Raw genomic sequence first — 20,449 nt, 5'->3', positions numbered from 1 at the left:
CGCATATACAGTTAACTAATTTTTGACAAGAGAGCCAATAATACTTCATGGGGAAAGATAGTCTGTTTAATAAATGGTGTTGGGCAGCCCCGGTGGCGCAGCGGTTTAGCGCCGCCTGCAGCCCAGGGCGTGATCCTGGAGACCCTGGATCGAGTCCCACGTCAGGCTCCCTGCATGGAGCCTGCTTCTCCCTCTGCCTGTGTCTCTGCCTCTCTCTCTCTTTCTCTTTCTGCATCTCTATGAATAAATAAATAAAAATTTTAAAAAAATCTTAAAAAAAATAAATGGTGTTGGGAAAACTAGATATTCAAATATAAAAAAATGAAATTGGAGCCGTATCTTGACACCAATCACAAACACTAACCTGATATAGAGTCGACTTAAATATAAGACCTAAAACTGTAAAAGACTTACAAGAAGACTTGGGGGAAAGCTCCTGGACCTTGGTTTCAGCAGTGATTTGTTTGGATATGACATCAAAAGCAAAGACAGAGGGACTACATCAAAGTATAAAAGCGTCTACAGAACACAACAGCAGAATGAAAAGGCAGCCTATGGAATGGGAGGAAATATTAGCAAACCATGTACCTGAAAACAGATCAACACCCAAAATATATAAGAAAGTCATACAACTCAATAGCAAAACAAAACAAAACAAAACACCAAATAATCTAAATTAAAAATGGGCAGAGGAACTGAATAGATTTTTTTTTGCCAAAGAAGACATATAAATGCTCCACATGTCTGTCTAGTAAGCAGGGAAACACATCACAAGCACAATGAATATCACCTTACACCTACTATAATGACTAGTATCAAAAAGATAAGAGATAACAAGTGGTGGCAAGGGAGTGGAGAAGAGGGATCATTAATGCACTGTTCGTGGGAATGCACATGAGTACAGCCACTGTAGCAGACAGCATGGAGGTTACTCAAGAAATTCAGGGCAGCCCGGGTGGTGCAATGGTTTAGCACCGCCTGCAGCCCAGGGTGTGATCCTGGAGACCCAGGATTGAGTCCCATGTCGGGCTCCCTGCATGGAGCCTGCTTCTCCCTCTGCCTGGGTTCTGCCTCTCAATCTCTCTCTCTCTCTCTCTCTCTCTCTGTGTGTGTGTGTCTTGCATGAATAAATAAATAAAATCTTATTTTAAAAAAAAGAATTTAAAAAACTAGCATACAACCCAGCAATCTCACTTCTGGTTATGTAACTGAAAGAAGACCGGTCACTGCAGATCACTGTGGTGAGGAGACATGTGCACCCCATGTGCACTGCAGCATCACTCACAGCAACCAAGACATGGAAGTACCCTAAGTACCCACTGACAGATGAATGAATGAATAACAAAAATGTGAGAGATGGATATTCAGCCTGAGGAAGAAGGAAATCCTGCATTTGTGACAACATGGATGGACCTTGAGGAAATTAGACATTATACTAAGTAAAATAAGTCAGATAGGAAAAAGACAAATATTGTATCATCTCACCTATATGCCTACTCTAAAAAAGAAGGAAAAAAAAGCCAAACTCATAGAAACATAGAGTATGATCGTTGCCAGGGGCAAGAAAGTACAAAAATGGGGAATTGTTGATTGAAGAGTACAGACTTAGAGTAATAAGATCAGTAAGTTCTGGGGATCTAATGCACAACACCATGACTATAATTAAGTGTTGTATTATACACTTGAAAGTTGTTAAGAAAGAATAGCTCTTAGATATTCTCACCACACACACACACACACACGACTGTAATTATGTGAGGGGATTGATTCATTAACTAACCTTATTGTAGTAACCACTTAGCAACATAGACACGCCTCTGATTATCATGTTGTACCCCTTAAATTTACACGATGTTGTATGTCAGTTATTTTTTGTAAAGCCAGGAAAGAAAAGACCATTGCGGCTGCCATGTGGTGTGGACTCTAGACACAGTAGTCTCAGGTTCAAAGCTAGCAACTGGGAGGCCCGCCAGGATCTTGGGCTTGAGAGACTGCAGTGGAGGAGATGAGAAACACATGTGAAGGACAGATTTAGAAAGCAAATGGCCACGTTCCTTCCCATGCCAAGATTGTTCTTTTGGATCTAAAACTCAGAGGTTCAAAAAAAAATAAAAAATAAAACTCAGAGGTTCTGCACTTTATTCTTAGAAGGGGCATTTTCCCCTTTTTTAAAAGCTCATTTTAAATGTGTCATTTATAAATAAGAGCAAATTTTGAAATAAACTAAAAGAAGGTTGGTTTCTTTTAAATGACTAATATTTATGTTGCTAAGAGAAGATAAATTTATTTTTTCTGGAACTTAATGAAATCCTCTGTCATGTGCGTCTATTATAAAGTTTTTAAGTGGAATCCTATAGCTCTGACAGTGAGGAAGCTAACATTTTTTTTTGTGTGTAACATTTATCTAGGCACATGTGCATGAAGGTGCTTTATATTAAAATGCTTAAAAAATGTTTTTACCATATATCTATGCAAGACAATGAAGTAAATCAAAGTTATAGAATTTATTTATTTTATCTTTTTCCAAGGTGCCAGGACATTTTAAAAAGAAAAATTTTATTGGAGTTCAATTTGCCAACATTTAGCATAACACCCAGTGCTCATCCTGCCAAGTGCCCCCCTCAGTGCCCATCACCCAGTCACCCCAACCCCCCCACTTCCCTTTCCACTATCCCTTGTTCATTTCCCAGAGTTAGGTGTCTCTCATGTTTTGTCACCCTCACTGATCTTTTCATTCATTTTCTCTCCTTTCCCTTTATTCCCTTTCACTAATTTTTTTATATTCCCCAAATGAATGAGACCATATGATGTTTGTCCTTTTCCGACTGACTTACTTCACTCAGCATAATACCCTCCAGTTCCATCCACATTGAAGCAAATGGTGGGTATTTGTCATTTCTAATGGCTGAGTAATTAATATTCCATTGTATACATAGACCACATCTTCTTTATCCATTCATCTGTCGATGGACACCGAGGCTCCTTCCACAGTTTGGCTATTGTGGACATTGCTGCTACAAACATTGGGGTGCAGGTGTCCCGGCGTTTCACTGCATCTAGTTACAGAATTTAGGAAATATAAATGTACAATCTAAATAACTAAGACTATTTCAAAGGATATCCTCATAGAACCTTCCACCAATACTCTGCTATCGGTCTTTCCTGCTTTTCTGTGGACTTCCCTTTGGACACTGTTCCATCCAAGCCAGTTACAATGATGTGAAAGATCGCCACACAGTGTGTACTTAGAAATGCACTCTTGTGGTCCTACTTTGCATGAAGTTGGCCACGTGATAAAGAGCACACCATTTATCTCTGAGAATTGGTTTTTTAATCATTAAAGTGAAGAGATTGCATTAGTTAATACTAAGTTCTTTGTAGTTCCAAGATTTTAAGATTGTCCCTCTTCTGATTTTCACATATGGTCAGCATAATCCATCACTCACTTCATAGCCATTATTGTGCTGAGGATTCTCAGATCTGTGTCCCACATTTGGGTTTCTCTCAAGTGGTCCACTCTCATATAGCAAACAGCCTCCTGGACCCTGCTAGCTGGATATTGCGTGGGCACCTCAAAGATGCCACACCCAACATAACTCATTAACTCTCCCCAATAACACATTTTCCTGTATACATTCCCACGTGTGTCTAGACATCTGTCTCTCTTCGAGTCTTCCACCCCACCTTTCTTGCAAGTAGCCATCTACTTACTCATCTACTTACCTGAGTCTTCAGGACTCAGGTCAAGAGTTACCTTCTTGGGTGAAATTTTTCTAAGCCAACTTCCTCTTGGGTAAATTTCCTACTACCTTCCTTAGTGACCTGATTAAACTAGTATTATAGCACCCACATGAGCTTGTTGCCTGAGCCATTGACTTGTTTATTAATGCTTACATTTTGAACTCCTTGAAGGAAGATAGAGTTCCTCAGTTCCTCATGACTCTACCCTCAGTTTAGAATGAATCACACAGTTGGTGAGGAGCAAATAATAAATGAGTGAAAATGAAAATTCTATGATGTGAGGATTGCACATGTTATAATCCTACCTGGCAAATGTCCTCTCACCAATAGCCCCTTCACGACATGAAGAAGCCATTGGCTGTCTTGCCCAATTTCACCTGCTCACCTTTTTATGAAGACTCATATTAATACCAACCTCCACTTGCAAGCACCCATCCTTTTGCTGTGGGAATTTGTTGTCTTTTTTATGTGGATCCTGTCCTGCAGAGGGCAGAGACCAATTCGCTGTTTCTTTCTATCTTTCCTGAGATTGAGACTAGAATAATGATGCCTTAGCCAGTTTTTGATAGATGTTCATTCCTTGAACCCCACATTTGACTTAGTTCTTTCTTGGTAAACAACTAAATTTTTTTAACACAGACATTTATATATAGATCAGTCTCATCATGAACAATTAACAAACGCACTAGCACCTTCTCAAAATGTTAATGAAATTTAGACCTGATACTTAGCTTCATTCAGTAAGTATACTTGGGTAAATAAGCTGCCAGATTTGAGTATCTGAATTTTTCTCAGCATCATCTTAAAATAACGTCGTACTCCCTGGTCTGGCTGGAAGACATTAACCAGGTTGATTGATTTAAGCAGGGTCAGGAACCATCTGTGACATGTATAAATGATAGATCAGCTTTTCTTCCCATTATGTTTTTTAAAGTTACTGGTGCTGGAGTAATTGACAGAAAGTCACATACAATTTGGAGGCACATTTGCCTTTTAAGAGAAGTTTCTTTCTCTGAGATCCATGGCTGTCACAAACCCTTCAAAGTCGTCTCCGAGATGACTTTCTCAGGTCCACCCTTTGGCTCCTTTCTCTGAGTGAGTGGTACTGTGTCATTCCACCGCTGGTCCCCTGCCCCCGCTATCCTTCCTGCCATCGCAAGAGAGTCAGGAGTAGCCCTTTGTCTGTTAATTTATCTTTGAAAAGATCACTGATATTGCTGACCAGCTCTGTAGGCAGGACAGAACATGATGCAGAACCTAGCTCAAACCAAATAAACATCAATATGGATAATAGCTATTATTATTCTTTATTAGCCACCTTATTAAGTGCTAGTTATAATTACATAATTGGTGCATTCAGTTCTCCAAACTCCCTTCTAATTTAAGCATCCCATACCAGCCTTTTACAGACAGGAAGAGAAGGATTGCCAAGGTGAGGTAGATTGCTTGAGGTCACACAGCCAGCAGATGGCCGAATTAAAATCTGAACTCCTGTCTGCACTTTTTCCCTTTCACCAGTACTCCTAAGTAAATGTGAATATATCCCTCTGTCCAAAAATGTCCGTGTCTTGGATGAGAAGGGTTCTTGTGGAGAAGTGCTTAAGACAGAGGGTGACCTGTCCAGCAAAAATGTAGCCCTTATATCTGTTGTCACTTAGTTGGGAGAAGATTCCGATGGTTAAGATAATGAAACTGTGCATGTAATGAATTGAACAGAGGTTTGCTTGACTCACATGGATGTTTCTTACCTTCTAGGAAGATTTCCAACCCGCAGCAGCCTCAGAGACCAACTGGGAGTCAGTCACAAGCTCTATCTCAGTAAGTAATTTGTTTTTCTCTTGTCAATGAAAAAAGCTGATGGAGAAGCTAAGGTCAACCCCAGAATGGCTTCAGCTGCATGAAGGACCCAGAGTTTCACTAGAAGCCATGTTGTAATCTGGATGTGTCCTTGCATTTCATTTATGGGGAGAGCAGGCTGGGTCACATGTCCTTTCCTGTCTCTTCAGAAAGGTCCGCAGGAAATGCCAGTACCCATTGTAGGAACGTGGGGTAGACAATGACTTCAGTATTTATCGGTTTCAAAGTAGAATGTTCCAACTGGACGACTGTCCAGACATATCAAGCATATCAAACTGGTCCATGGCCCACGCTCAAGTGGGGAACTTTGAAACAGTGTTTTGAATATTCCAAAGGAGGCTGTTAACCTCTACATTCTCAAGAATCTTTTCAGACATGAAAAATCCCAGTGTTTACAGTAAGATAATTTAAGTGCAAACCACACATATGTTCTATTTGACTTAGAAATAAAACATAACTCACCCTGAAACTGCAAAAATGGTTCATGGTCCCATTTTTTTTCCTCCAAATTTAGTCACTTCTTAGTGTTCTGCTTCTCTTGTTCAGAAAGAACAGACCTTGTTTTTACCAGTCCTATGAGGAGCATGTATGTAGCAATAAAATGCGAGATAATAAATGCAGGTGTTCGTTTAGAAGGTCAAGAGCATGGAGAAAGCTGACCCATGGGTGTGAGTCCATGTCGCTGAATCAGACTTGATTTTTTTTCAAGTGATATGCTATCCTTTGCTCTCTAGAGGATTTTTAAAAGAAACTCCTTCAGATACCAAGGTTTCCTTAGCTGTGGATTTTGCTATTTAATTCGCCCTGTGTGGCCACTGGACTAGAGCAACATGACCTAATCAAGAGGTCAGTGAGGTTTCTAATGGTGATGTTAAGAACGTTTTGTTTGCTTTGACAGCCCAGAATGACACTCTGAATCTGGCTAAGTGCAGGCAGTCACTGTCGGGAAGACAAGCCCTTTGCTCTGGGAGACCAGACAGAGATTTGCCCGGTTAGCAACCCGAGACCAACGATTCAGGGGAGGTGTGGCAGCTTCTGGCCCCAGGCCTGAGCTTGCTGTTCTGTCAAATCCTCTGGCTTCTCAGGCATCTTACAGGTGACTGCTTGGAATGGCCGAGTCATCCCTGGCCCAGGAGCACAAAGCATGAGCTTAAGGGACCCTTAGCGAATTCAGGACAATGCAGGTCCTCATAAAGAGGCGGAGTGACCCGTCCGTTTGGAGCAACTGCAGGCGCTCGGCACTGTGACCGCTTCCACTGGACACTTTTGTGGTTTGAGCTCCAAGGCCATGTTCTGCTTCATTCTCTGGAGATAGCAAGAAAACAATCTCTTTCTTCAGCATTTTGGTTTTCAAAAGCCCTCTGGAATAGGAGTAAGGACCCTTGGGCCCACCATTAACCCTGTATAAACCATATTTTGTTTTTGTGGAATGTGGCTTTTAATTTTCTGAGCATTTTTCTAAATTGTTATTTTTAAAGCCATTTAGTTAGCTTTTGAATGGATTATAAAAATGAAACCAAAGCTGAGTGCAGTCAGATCTACAGTGCCATGGAAGGAGTACACCCAGCTGTTCTGTCTCACAAAAATAGTTTTAAAATAATTACTCAAGAAATAAACATTTTCTAGCAGGTTTATTAGGTGATCTAGTCATCTCTAAGTCTTTTCTTAGCTCTCACTGGAGTTCCCAGAGCCATTGTGAGAGGCTCCTCCTTTCTTGAAAGTGGCTTCATTGATGTTCCCTCTTCTGTTTCAAACACAGGGAAGCATTTTAATTTCAAAACTTTTATACAGATGCCATGCACCTGACTTGGGCCAGCTTTTTTTGAATTTCTGGATGTTAGACCCACATTATTGGGATACGGTTGTCAATCACCTGTGACTGTGAGCCACGTAGACAGTAGATTATCCAGATAATACAAAGTTGAATTGGAATTTGAAATTTTGATACTGAATCATCATATCCAACTCTAGCATGTGATGCCAGGAGGGATGTGAAAGACAGAAATGATGTGCTTCAGTCAGGGTTCAGTTTATATCGGCCACACACATGCATACACACAAGCACACACATGCATGTACACAAGCACCCACACATGCACACAAGTATATGTGCATGCACACATGCACACATGTGTGTGCACAACTGCATCCCTGGATTAGAGAAGTGGCTTACTGTCTTCACTGGTCCAGCTCGTATTTCCCCATCTCTTTCCCCTGCCAGGTATATTTGAAAACTGCTCTTAAGGTACACCGGGGTAGGTTAATACTTTTACAAAACCCCTTTGCTTTGCTGAAGAGGGACCACCGTTCCTCTGAAAGCAGGTGGGCATCCATCCTATTGTTTACAGACCTTTGGACCTTAATTGGTTAAAACGAGAAAATCAAACCTGAAAGTGAAAATATGAATTGTGGGCCTTGCTGTCTGAAACCCTGTGGCACATAGTATTTCTAGTTTCAGGAATGCAAGTGCCTGTTAATTCCCACTTTCCCTGCCTGGTAGGAGGTATTTGCCCTTGAGGGATCTTGTTTGTTTGGCGGCTTCTTGAAAGACATTTTGAAACCATTTGAGACTCTGTGCTTTCTATTTCCTTGTTAATGGGTCATGAATTTTTACAGAGATGTTTAAATCATGGTTCATTTGCCTCTAGATTATCCAAGGGTTGGTGAAGTAAGTGCTTGGGAACTTATGTGAGGACCTAGTCCATGGCAACATACTAATCCCTCCCAGATTTGCAATGATGTTGCATTCCTCATTTAAAGAGTATTTCTGAGAATATTTTCATGACAGCTGGGATTGCTAGCAAGCAACAGTCCTTTAAAAATACATACATATGTTTCCCATGGGCATCTTCTAGTCTGGGGTGAAGGAGCAAGTTTCATGACTAATTATCCTTGTTGACAGTTAATAAGCTGGTGAAATTGTCAAATTTGATCAAGTCCTCTCCAGAGGAGGTTCGAAGCCTGCTCACACAACACCTGCAATGTAAGATGACCTGTGAGGAGAGATGGAGGCTAAACGCGGGAGGAAGGGATGGATTCTGCAAAAACTGTATGAAAGCAGCTCAGAATTCAAATTCTAATCATTACTTGTTGATGTGGTTGTGGATGATTTGGAACCATGAACCAAGAAATGGGATGATGTGATTTTGATATTGCCATTTAGTCAGTATCTTCTTTAATGATTATATTTCAGATGAACTAGACATTTTATGACCTGCCTGGTTTTGACTTGCAAACATGAGAATGACTATAATTTACCAATTAATTGTTCTCATTTAAGAATATGGCAGGACGATGGCAGAGGACTCTAGCATGATATTTATGCATATATTGTCTTACAGTCAGAAGCTTGTTTATGTTCCTTCCATACAGATGTATGACTATTGTATTTCATAGCAATAAACTTTTTTTTCTGAGTACACTGAGCTGTATGTCACTCTTAGGGGGTATCCTATCACTCTCCATCAGTAACGGACCCCACTCTCACTGCGGATGCTCTGGACAAAACAGTAGCTGAATTTGATACCGTGGAAGATCTGCTCAAGCACTTCAATCCAGAATCATGGCAAGAAGATCTTGAGAATCTATATTTGGACACCCCTCATTATCGAGGCAGGTCCTACCATGACAGGAAGTCAAAAGGTAAGAAACAGCCTTGAAGGTTCTTTGTGAGCAGATAAGACCACTAATTCTCAGTGAAGACTAAAAATGCAATATATTTGGCTTGCTAAAATCAAAGGCTTACTGCCAGTCTTACCACATATCTCTCCCACTGCACCTTCAGATGAAGTTCTGTGCTTATCACAGACTGTGTTGTTTGTACAGGACTAAGCAAGATTTTGTTCAGCCAAAGATGTGTCATGGCTAGGAGCTAGAAGAAACCTTGTGAAATCATCTGGACCAGCTTCTTGCTTCTTGGCAAGTAAAGTATTATTAGCCTCACTGTGAGGGGAAGCAAATAACTTGGTACAAGCTGTGTGGCCAGTGGCAGTAGAGAGGAAATGAGAGTCATGGTTTCTTGCCTCCAGGGGCAGAGCCCATATCATGGCCCACTGTGCCTCTCTGGTAGATGTGAATGTTGATTTAGCTCAGGACTCAGTGCTGGCAGAAGAGGCTCCTGGTAAAGTGGTGGTCAGAACTCTTCAGAAGATTTCATCTCTACCCGTCAGTGTCTATACTAGAAAGGTTTTATGGGGGTCTACTATGTGCTTGGTGCCCGAGATACTTCATAGAATGTACGTGTCCCTGAGAAGAAACAGAGAAGGCCTGGGATAATTTGGAGAGGTGGGGGTGAGGCACATTCAACTGGAGGTTTCAGGAAAATATACTGAAGGGAGGAGAGAGGACCTTTCACGAGAAAACATCTTGAGTTAAAACAATACTGAAAGTTGCAAAAAAACAAATGTCTTATTCGTACATCTGAGCGATATAATCTGAGATGTTTCTTTGCATGTTTAATTCAAATTAATAGAGAAATATAATTACCTTTTAATGAATAAAACTAATTTCTAGCCTGTGCTTGCTTTGTTTGCTGAAGTTTACCATTAAAATTTTCTCTAATTGTCTTGTAAGGTTCATTTGCATCATAGATGTGAAGGTATTTAGTTAAAATATAGCTTGTTGCCTACATTTTATAATATCAGGGGTACTTTGAAGAGCTGTGAAGCTCAGGAAGGTCCTACTTGTGTCAGTAAGCACAACCTATTAGGACATTTGGGCTAGAAGGACTAAGAGTTAACTCCTGCCTGGGCTGCTTATGGCTCAGGTCTGAAGTCTTCTGTACTTAAGACATACAGCCAAGGGGTGGATAAGAGAGTCCCTGATGCCCTGGTGGTGTGGAGATGTGCTGTAGGCAGATCCCTGGACTCTCAAACAGAGTCTTCCCAGGGCCACAGGCTGCATTCAACTCAGAGGAAAAATTGCTTTTCTGTGGTGGTGTTGTCTTTGGATTTCTACTTAGTCAACTTGAAGGAAAGTAAAAATTCACGGTGTTTTGAAAACCCCAGAAAAATGGTAAAAAAATTAAGTTGTACAAAGAAATGATAAAATCTGACTCTGTCTTCAAGTATCTTCACTGCTAGAGCTATTTGAGGGGCAGTTCTTGGCATCTAGTTTTTGGAATCGTAAAATTTTAAAATCCCCTAAATCTATTACTTTCTTTCCCCCAGATATGTTGAGTTGGAAGCAGAGTGTCTGGGTTCAAATCCTAACTCTGCCGTGTACACGTTTTGTGATCTTTCAGCAAGTCACTGTTACTGTGCCTCAGTTTCCTCTGGCAACGTGTGTGTGACTATACCTACCTTTGATCATTGTAGTGGTGCCATCAAGAGAGCCTGGCCTAGTACTTGTTCAAGAAGTGTTAGCTAGCTCTGGCTACTTGGAATTCTGACGTGTGTTTGCCTTACTCCATTGGGGGAACCTTTCTCGTCCCGTGTCCTCTCCCTGTGAAGCCTGCCACCCCAGACAAAGTTTGGAGGACTTGAGATGCCATAGCATTAGGACATCCTCCTACTGCACTTTTGCTGTGTCTTGGCATTTCCTCTAAGGCCATGTGAGGTCCTAGGACATAAGGGTCTGGTCTCAACTCTGGCTGAATAGTCAGTCAGCTGGGGAGTTGTACAAAGCTGCAGACACCTACCCCCAAACACCTACTCCCACTGACTCAGAACCTCTCAGGGTGGGGCTGAGCTATCAAGGTTATTTGATGGCTCATCGGAGATGGAGATCGATCCTGAGAGGCAGCCAGGGTTGAGAGCTGCTGCGTTAGGAATCATTCATCTGTATTTCGGGCACTCGGCACAGCCTCTGACACATTGTAGGTGCTCAATTAATGTTCATGAAACTGAAGATATTAAAAAGTAGCATTAGTGTATTTCCAAAGTTTACAGAAACCGCCCCACAGACATCATAGATGTGAAGGTATTTAGTTAAAATATAGCATCAAAGAGGAACGTAGCTTTATGAAGCATGAATGCCTCTGATTCCTGATAGAACCTTGCAAGAACATTCAAGGTGACGTTCTTATTTTTGACAGAGTGAACATTTCTTCCCCTTGTTGGCTTGAGTTCCACTTCTTAATCTCTTGTTTAAAATGGCCTGAAGGTGGGTCTGTACTGTTTCATTTAACACTGGCAAGTCACCACTGTCTCTGTACTTGTATAAATGTGCTAATTTAATTGTTTATCATTCTCCTGCTGCTGAACTACCTGCATGTGTCTTGCACACGCAAAAGGAAGCCAGTTTCATATCTCAGCTGCCATTTTCAGCTTTTAGAACTTAAAAAGTACAAACTCATGGTTTATACCGTGAGTTGTATGAGAAAGGGAGCAGTGAATGAAGAGTTACAGATGATGGAGGTCCATTGGATGTCCAACAAAGAGTGAACTTTATACGATCCCTGAAAAAATTTCCTCTTGTCAGTATGATAATTTTATAATGATATGCAAAAATAGAGACCAGTTATGGATTGCTATGGACTATCCATTCTTCTGATTTCCCAGACTGATCAGAGTGGTATTTTTCTTGATAGCAAAGAGCAGTATTCTAAGATGGCCCTTAAATGTGAATATGCAAACACGTAGTTTTAAAGATTCTAAAATAAAACACAAACACACTAAGTAAAGAATGTGTGTTAATAACATAGAAATAGTACATATTTAATATTATATTATGTGCCTCGTTTCTACTGTTTACTTGAAGGCAGATTTGGTGACAGTGAGATTCAGGGTCAGTCTAAGAAAGACTTGTAAATGAGAAGCAAGAGGCCGATACAGGTTAGAGGAGAAGAAAGAGAGAAGAGGGAGAAGAGCACTGCCAAATATTGGAGCCAGAGCTTCAGCACACAAGGCCTACTTTTTTAAAACTCACAAGTAATAGATAAGCTTGGACTTGTCTATAGAACAGGTGAATATATCCAACATTCAGTTTCTTAGGGAATGTGGAGGAAAAGGTAACATGGATAATCAAAATCTGTACATAACTGCACCTCCAAAACCTATTTTTTTGCCATTAATTTCAACCTCAGAGTTGCCTAAAATTTTTTTTAAAAAAAAGTTGTTTCAAGTTGCATTACTTTGTCTCTTGAGTACACTAATGACATAGCACACTTGCCTATAATTAAGTAAAAAAGTTACATGGATCTTCTACAAACTGTATAGTCATGATATGACTATTGAAGCCTCACTGAAAGCATTTCTTTAACGCAGAGTCCTTTGAGTTTAAGGACAGCGCATCTTTATTCAAAGTTTGTAGCATGACGTTGGGCATCTTTAAATTAAGAAATGATCAGCCTTAACCTTTACCAGATTGGGCATTCATTGAGAGGCCGTTTACAGAGATGAACAATGTAGAAGAGATCTGCTTCTTTATTCCAAAAGAACTTGCCTTTTGTAAACCATAGTGTGTTTGTCACAGAAAAAGTCCAACACATTATAGCAAGGGGGAAGCCTGTTTTCACAGCCTAAGTGTTGTCATTAACATATGGGTATAATTGACGGGACATTCCAACTTAATAGTTGTGAACTACAGTTTTACTTACCAGTAGTAAATTCTTCCCCAAAGGGTTGCCCTTTTTTTAATGTGCGAAAATTCACATGCCCTCCTCTTTTATTTTTTTTAATTTTTATTTATTTATGATAGTCACACAGAGAGAGAGAGAGAGAGAGAGGCAGAGACATAGGCAGAGGGAGAAGCAGGCTCCATGCACCGGGGGCCTGACGTGGGATTCGATCCCGGGTCTCCAGGATCGCGCCCTGGGCCAAAGGCAGGCGCTAAACCGCTGCGCCACCCAGGGATCCCTGCCCTCCTCTTTTAAAAAAAATCCATATTTCTACATTACGTGGAGCAAATATATTGGTATTAAATTGATTTCAAGTGACAGGATTTAACATATGTGATTTTTATAGATGCTAAATAGTTTGATGCTCTGAGACAGGTATTAACCCATTTCAGAGGCTCTGATACCAGTTCTGTGATTTCTTACATGACATTGCTTTGCTCTAAAATTTAAACCACTTGACTTTTTAATTTGAAAATGATTTATAGGTAAATAACCAGTATAGAGGCTGAGAATTAATTGAAATTAGTATGTGTAATATCAAAATGTTTGAATTGGTTCTGAATTATCCTAAGTCAAAATAATTTTTATTTTTTAATTAGTCATTCATTGCTGTTTCTTTGTCATGCCCTTGTTTACTAACTAGGAAAAAACAAGTTTTGCTCTTCCAAAGATGATTTAGAATGAGGAAAATAACTTCATAGTATATTAAGACATGAACATAGTTTAGAGTAAGCTGAAGCATCACAAGATGAATGCTGGCAACTTTGCCTATTTGCTATCTGGGTAGAACTTGCAGCAGGCCTTTTGATGCTAGCGATGAATCAGAGAAGTCTCTCTGGAGATATCACCCTCTTGTAACTACCTGTCTGTGAAGTAAACAAAGGTACCAGGGACATTAAATCAAAATGGATTTATTTTTCTAATTCCTGACATTGAAAAAGGGTCGGCTTTATTGAACTTCCTGAACCATGTGGTGTGAGCCAAGTAAAAGCTGTCTTTATCAGTGTTAGAATTGTCTTCCACAAATTTGATAAAAATGGAGGGAAAGGAGGGATGCTGTAGTGGGAAGAGCATGGGCTTTGTCATCAAGTAAACTTGGGATAAAATTCTAACTCATATCCAAAGAGCGGTGGCCTCAGGGGAGTCACGTATAGACCTCGAGCCTCTGTGCTCTGCACTCTGCAAAATGGCTCTAATTATGACCCCTTTGCGGAGTTGTGTTAGGATTAGTAAGAGCAGAGGAGCACTGAGTTGGCTGTCAGTCAATGATAGCTATACTATTACATCAGTAAAACTCACAGAACTGAGATATTTCTGTGAACTCTTGTGCTTTCTTTCCTGTAGGGCTGTAAGATAATCATCACTAATCTGGAGAGCCTCCTACAGAGGATCCAAATATTGTCAAATTTAAGTATCTGTAAAATCAAGACACTCATTAAAAGTTTACAAAATAATCGGCAAGTACTAAACTTCTCTATGATACTGTTTACCCAAAACTTTTCTGGCACCGTTTTGCTCATTGGATGTTTCCTTTGAAAAGCACTTTTTTTTTCTTTTTTTTTTTTAGATGGTAGCCACTGTTTATGATACATAGGAGCTGTTAAGTATCCAGATTCCCAATTCAGTTTGCCAGGGAGCACTAACAAAAGCCACACTGTTGTTGATCACATTGCATGTGTCTATGTGGGTGCACACTACATGTTTCATCACCAGTCACTCCCCCATCAAGGCACATGGATTGGAAGACACCACCTCATGGCAACTTCCCATGTCTGGCTGGGTCTGTGTGCCTTTCTCACAGCAGTTACTTTGGCTCATGATGAATGTCTTGGCATCGTAGTTCCCTTGCCCACATTTTCTGTGAAGCATTGCCCCCCCACAGACCCCGAGACATCCTTTTGCTCTGTGCACCTATGGACTTAGGGAGAAAGTACCCCCTTCCTAGAGCACACGCTCCTTTCAAAACTGCCGGTGCTGGGAAAACCAGCTCATTGAGTCTTAATTTGTAAAGACTGTGCTAAGTCCCAGGCAATTAAACTGAACACACAAGATCATGCCTTCTGACATTAAGATCATGAGTTCCTTTCCTTGTTGATGCCCCACGTGCGGCATCCTGGCTGTTTGGGTCATTCTGTGCTTAAACCGTATTTGTTGATCAGTTTTACTCACTTCAGTCTACTGAGAACTAGGATTTGGTTCTGTTCTGTGCTTCAAACACTGTTAACTCAATCTTTTTTTTTTTTTTTAAGATTTTTTTTATTTGAGAGAGAGATGCATGCATGTGAGTAGCAGGAGGGGCTGAGGGTAAGAGAAAAAGAATCTCAAGCAAACACCCCACTGAGCACTGAGCCTGACCTGGGGCTTGATCCAACGACTCTGAGATCATGACCTGAGCCAGAACAAAGTCGGATGTTTAACCAACTGCACCACCCAGGTGCCCCTTAACTCATTTAATCTTAATACATTTCTTGGCAGGGGAGTACTGTTACTCCCACTTATATACTAAAAGAAAATCAGAAACATCCTGGGACAGCTGCAGAGGAGAGAGCCATGCCATAAATCTGGGTTTGTTCCCTGCACAGGCCTGCTGGGGGAACCTCAGTGGTGTTTCAAGCTCAGAGACCCAGACTCCATATGTCGGAGTAAGATGTTTAAAGATCTTCTTGATTCGTATTCAGCTCCTAGCTTGTTTTCCTGTTGTTCATTTTGTAGACCTATTTCATACATCCACCAGGTCACAGTTCTTAGAGTTCGGAGCATTGCCTCATGATGATGCCAGCTGCTTTCATGCCTGACTCAGCACCCCGCAGATGGCCATGCATGGACTCATTTTGTGGCATGTGTTTGTCAAACACCTGCTATGCGTCCAGTGACTTTGGACAGCTCACTTGGCTCCTTTGCCCTCAGGTCCCACACCTATCAGACAAGGATGGTCGTGTCTGCAATTAGAGTTTATTACCAGAAAACAATGAGAGTTGCACTTATGACAACATCTCACACAACAACATCTTGGCAATGTTTTTAAACCCCGAAAATTAGGTGCTGTCTCATTGGGAACCTGGTGACTTAGGTTAATCGCTATAAATACAAGTGGTAAGTATGTCCATTCTTTAGAAATTAAACCAGCAAATGGAATTATGAGAATTCATGATTTTAAGTTTAAAGTATCCTGGTATTTTCTCATTAAAGGTTATAAAATAATTGTTCTCTACAATGATTTGCACCTCCAAATTGGGGTTGAGGAATGGAAACAGTTTTCATAATTATGTGCTGATTCATAGAAGAGGGCATCTGAAAACCACAATAAGGTTGTAATGTCCATAAAGATGAATAGACTCCTCCTGGGCAATTTATGAACCTTGAAAAAAGCTGAGAAACCCTAGTTACTTGGTGTAAAATACTACAAGTATTCATATATCCCCCTAACCTCCCACCCTGACTCAAAGCCTTGTTAATTTAGTGTTGTAAAATCCAAGTCACATTCTTAGTGCTTTACATAACAGATTGTGGCACTTTTTCCCCATTGGACAAGGGATGTATTTCTGAGCTCGTTGGGGCATGCATCAGAGCACAAGGCTTCTTGGTGCTATCCTCTCCCCATGGCATTGCTTCTAGATTGTGTGGGTCTTGGTACCAATTATCTTCAGGCATCACCGTGCATCCTTGATGGAGCTGGTTCTAGAAGGCTGGTGTCTCAGTCTTGACCTATACCATTAGGAGTTTAGTCCTTCAGATAGTCATTATATACCAAATCCTTGCAAAGGAAATCTGGATTGATGAGTAAGGCTATAAATGCTGTAAACGTTTTCTGATCTTGACTTTAAGTTTACGGGTATCCATTCAAAGTCAGAACAGAATTAGAGAGAATTAGAAAAACCTGTCTGGAGGTACCATAGGGACTTAATTGTTCTTTATTGGACTTAGTTATTTCATATATCCTAAATGGCGCATGTGCTCAGGCTACAGAGATGCCGTATTTCTTTCAGCGGTACCTTGTTGAAACCAAATGGTTTTAGGAGAGCAAGACTTAACTGACCTACATTTGGGCTGTCCACTACGGGCACTAGAGGAGGGGTGAAAAGATGATTAACTCTCTGCTTCCAAGAACCTTACATTTTAATGGGAGAGAAACACCTAAATAAAATGACAAAGCAAGGCCCGAGAAGTAAGTGCTGTAAAAGAAGGCAGAGGATGTGTGGCGAGTATATAGCAGAAGGGTCAAAGGAGATGTAGACTGAATCTAGCTTTTGACTTGAGCTCTGGAAGATGTAGACTGAATCTAGCTTTTGACTTGAGCTCTGGAAGATTAAAATGACAGAGTAGACTGAGTGCTAGAGAAAACGAAATAGAATGATAGAACCATGGTACTAAAAATTAAAAAATATATATATATGGCCCTACTTCAAGTAAACATGCACTAATACATATATATATTATATGTATTATATGTATTGTATATATGTATGTATATATGCAACCGGTGTGTGTCTGCTGGAAGAGTTTATAAGGACTTTTAGCAGTATAAAGGGTAAAGGCTTGGTCTGGTTAGAAAATTATTCCTGGCTCTTTCTAGGAACCTGTGGAAGTTTAATTGGAGACACCAGTGGACTCAGGGAAATGAAGATAAAGCTAGCGACACACACAGCAACAGAAAGATTGCTGAAAGACCAGCACGGTACAAACTGGCCAATAAACTTGACACCCAGACACTGTCCCATGGGAGTTGTCCTCCTGTTTAAGAAAAACAAGCCATGAATTAAACATGCATGGGGAGGGGGGATAAAAGTTCTTTCCTACAATCAAAGGGAGGACATTATTTTGTTTCTCAATGAATTTTTATGTTCACAGAAAACTAGACATAATCAACTTACAAAAGACTTAGATTTTAATCATGAGCTGATCACCACCCACGCCATGCTTGCCAAGCACCTGAGACATAACGGAGGCAAACATTGGAGATACTGCGGGTTCAGTTCCAGGCCCATTATTCCATAGCAATAAAGCAAATATCGCTATAGAGCCAGGCAAATGAATATTTCGGTTTCTTGGTGTATATAAAAGTGATGTTTATGCTATGCTGTACTGTCAAGCGTGCAATAGCATTACATCTTTAAAAAATGTAGCTTAATTTAAAAATACTCTAATACTAAAAAATACTTAACACATCACCTGAACTTTCAGTGAGTCATAATCACTGATCATGGATTGTTATAAGAGCATAATAATAATGAAAAAGTTTGAAATACTGTGAGATTTATTAAAATGCAACAAAGTGAACAAATGCTGCCAAAAAACAGGACACCAGCAGACTTGTACACCTCAGGGTTGCCGCAAACCTCCAATCTGTGAAAACATGCAGTATCTAAAACATCTGCAAAGCACGGTAAAGCAAGACACAAAAACAAGGTGTGCCTGGACTAGCTTCATCTGCCTCTACAAAGAACCTCTCTGAGTCTAGCACTGGTTCCCTCTGAAGACGAAGTTTCGTAATCGAGCCATTCAGCTCTTTGCGTGGCTTCCAACTGGTTTTCTTGAGTCAAGACCACAGGCAGGTGAGGGCAAGGAGGTGTCTGAGAAGAAATGAGGGCAAAACGAAGGTCATGCAAAGACAGGAGTGCCCTCAGATCAGGGGAAAAGATGAAACTCATCCAGTTTTTCAATGCCAAGGATGGACGTAGGCTCTAAGTGATTCGCCAGAACCTGCTGTGCTTTCCCGGCAGAACCTGACAAATGAGTGTGCATGCCCCAGAGCACATGCTCGGGTGTAGGCCATCAGCAATATGTTGAAGGTGACAGGTTGGGGTCTGTCACACACCGGGGAAGCCTAGTCCATGGGCAGTGAGTGGTCCCCTGTGGCGGCTCCAGCATGGCTCCTGGAAGCTGCTCTTTGCACCTCCCTCCAGACCTCCAGACCTCCAGACCACGACTGTAAGCACAGTTGCATGAGAAAGCCTGGATTCAGGCTCCACCGTTGACAGCATTTGTGGCTGTGGACAAGGGTTCTTCTTCATCTCCCAAAGGCTCAGTTTCCTGCCGGATGAGAGGGAGAGCAGTGATGGTATGGAACTCACAGCACTGGGTGCTGGTTCTTGTAGGTGAGGATGTGAAGAGCTTCTCACTTTCCTCGGAGCCTTCGGGCTGGCTGGTGGCCGGGACCAAACTGGGCTGACTCTAGGTACTCCCCAACCTGAGCCTCAGCGGGTTGCAGACAGGATGCTGCCTGACTCGTCCCCACCTGGTGCTCAGACCACAGGACTCAGCACAGCACGAGAAACTTCTGCAAGTGGCCTGTGCTCTGAGTAGGGGTGCAGGAAGAGGGCCTCCAGCTGCCTCGTGCAGGGCCCCACCCTGGACAGTGGGTCCAGGGAACACCCTTGAGGACAGACTGTCAGTGCACAGCCCAGAAGACCAAACTGATTTCGAAGATCCATGAAAGGACAAGACTCAAAATCAAAAGGACAGCAAGAGAGGGATTGCAACGTATGTACACTGGGGTGAAATAAGGGAAAACTGATGACATATGCAGGCCTTTGAATCCAGTCTGGGACAGCCTAGCTGTGCTGTTGTGTTCCTCTGTGGAGACTGCCACCGGCATGGAAGGTGCAGCCCCCTCCCTGGGAAGCCCTCCCAGGGACCCCCCCCACCCCCCGCCTCTAGAGGTGCCAGGAGCCTACTGGCCACCAGCCCCCTGCCCGGCCCCTGCTCTGCTGGAGCCTCACCAGCCTCCTGACTAGGAATCCATGTGCCCGCAGAATACCTGCAATCCCCCCTCCCCTTTACTCGCATCCACTCAGAGAAAGCTTTGAGGTCTATTCTGAATCACGTGCCTCAGTGGTTTCAACCCCGCAGGAAGCAGGGCGGCCCCCTTGGGCCACTGCGCTCTGTTCCATCAGCGAACTGATGCATGAAACTGGCACCATCGTGTTGTCCTCCTGGTGGTTGGGGAATGGAAGTGACTGGTGCTGGTGGGTGAAACAGTTGACGGGTGAAGAGCCCTGGTGCAGATGAGTGAGGAGCATGTGGGTTTTCCTGGGTTGCTGAGCACACCCTCGGGTGTAGCTAATGCCGAGGAAAGGCATGTGGCAGGGAGCCTGGCTGGGGGGCTTCCTGGAGGTAAGGCTGTGCTGCTGGCCGCCCTGGGCCCAGGTCAGCACCGGGGAGCTGCATCATCTTCCTTAGACTTGTGGGTACTTGTCATGCCCCCACACTGCCAGATGTGCCAGAAACACAAACAAAGAAGGGGAAGAGCCCCAGATCCTTGTTTCCCCACTTACCGGTCACATTGGAAGGGTG

At 42.0% G+C, this 20,449-nt stretch overlaps 1 protein-coding gene across 2 annotated transcripts in view; it reads left to right on the top strand.

The window, feature by feature from the left end:
* The window catches only part of PDGFD (platelet derived growth factor D), a 229,311-nt gene that overhangs the window by 194,387 nt on the left and 14,475 nt on the right, over positions 1–20,449 (top strand). For both annotated transcript variants that reach the window (XM_072821774.1, XM_072821773.1), the window contains exons 4-5: positions 5,497–5,559; positions 9,042–9,240. In XM_072821774.1, the coding sequence (XP_072677875.1) occupies positions 5,497–5,559; positions 9,042–9,240 (262 nt within the window). The remainder of the gene's footprint in view (positions 1–5,496; positions 5,560–9,041; positions 9,241–20,449) is intronic.

This window comes from Canis lupus, chromosome 3, assembly GCF_048164855.1.
Source record: "Canis lupus baileyi chromosome 3, mCanLup2.hap1, whole genome shotgun sequence".
Taxonomy (NCBI): Eukaryota; Metazoa; Chordata; class Mammalia; order Carnivora; family Canidae; genus Canis; species Canis lupus.
The sequence above is the reverse complement of the archived record's forward strand: the minus strand, read 5'-3'. Positions and strand labels throughout refer to the sequence as shown.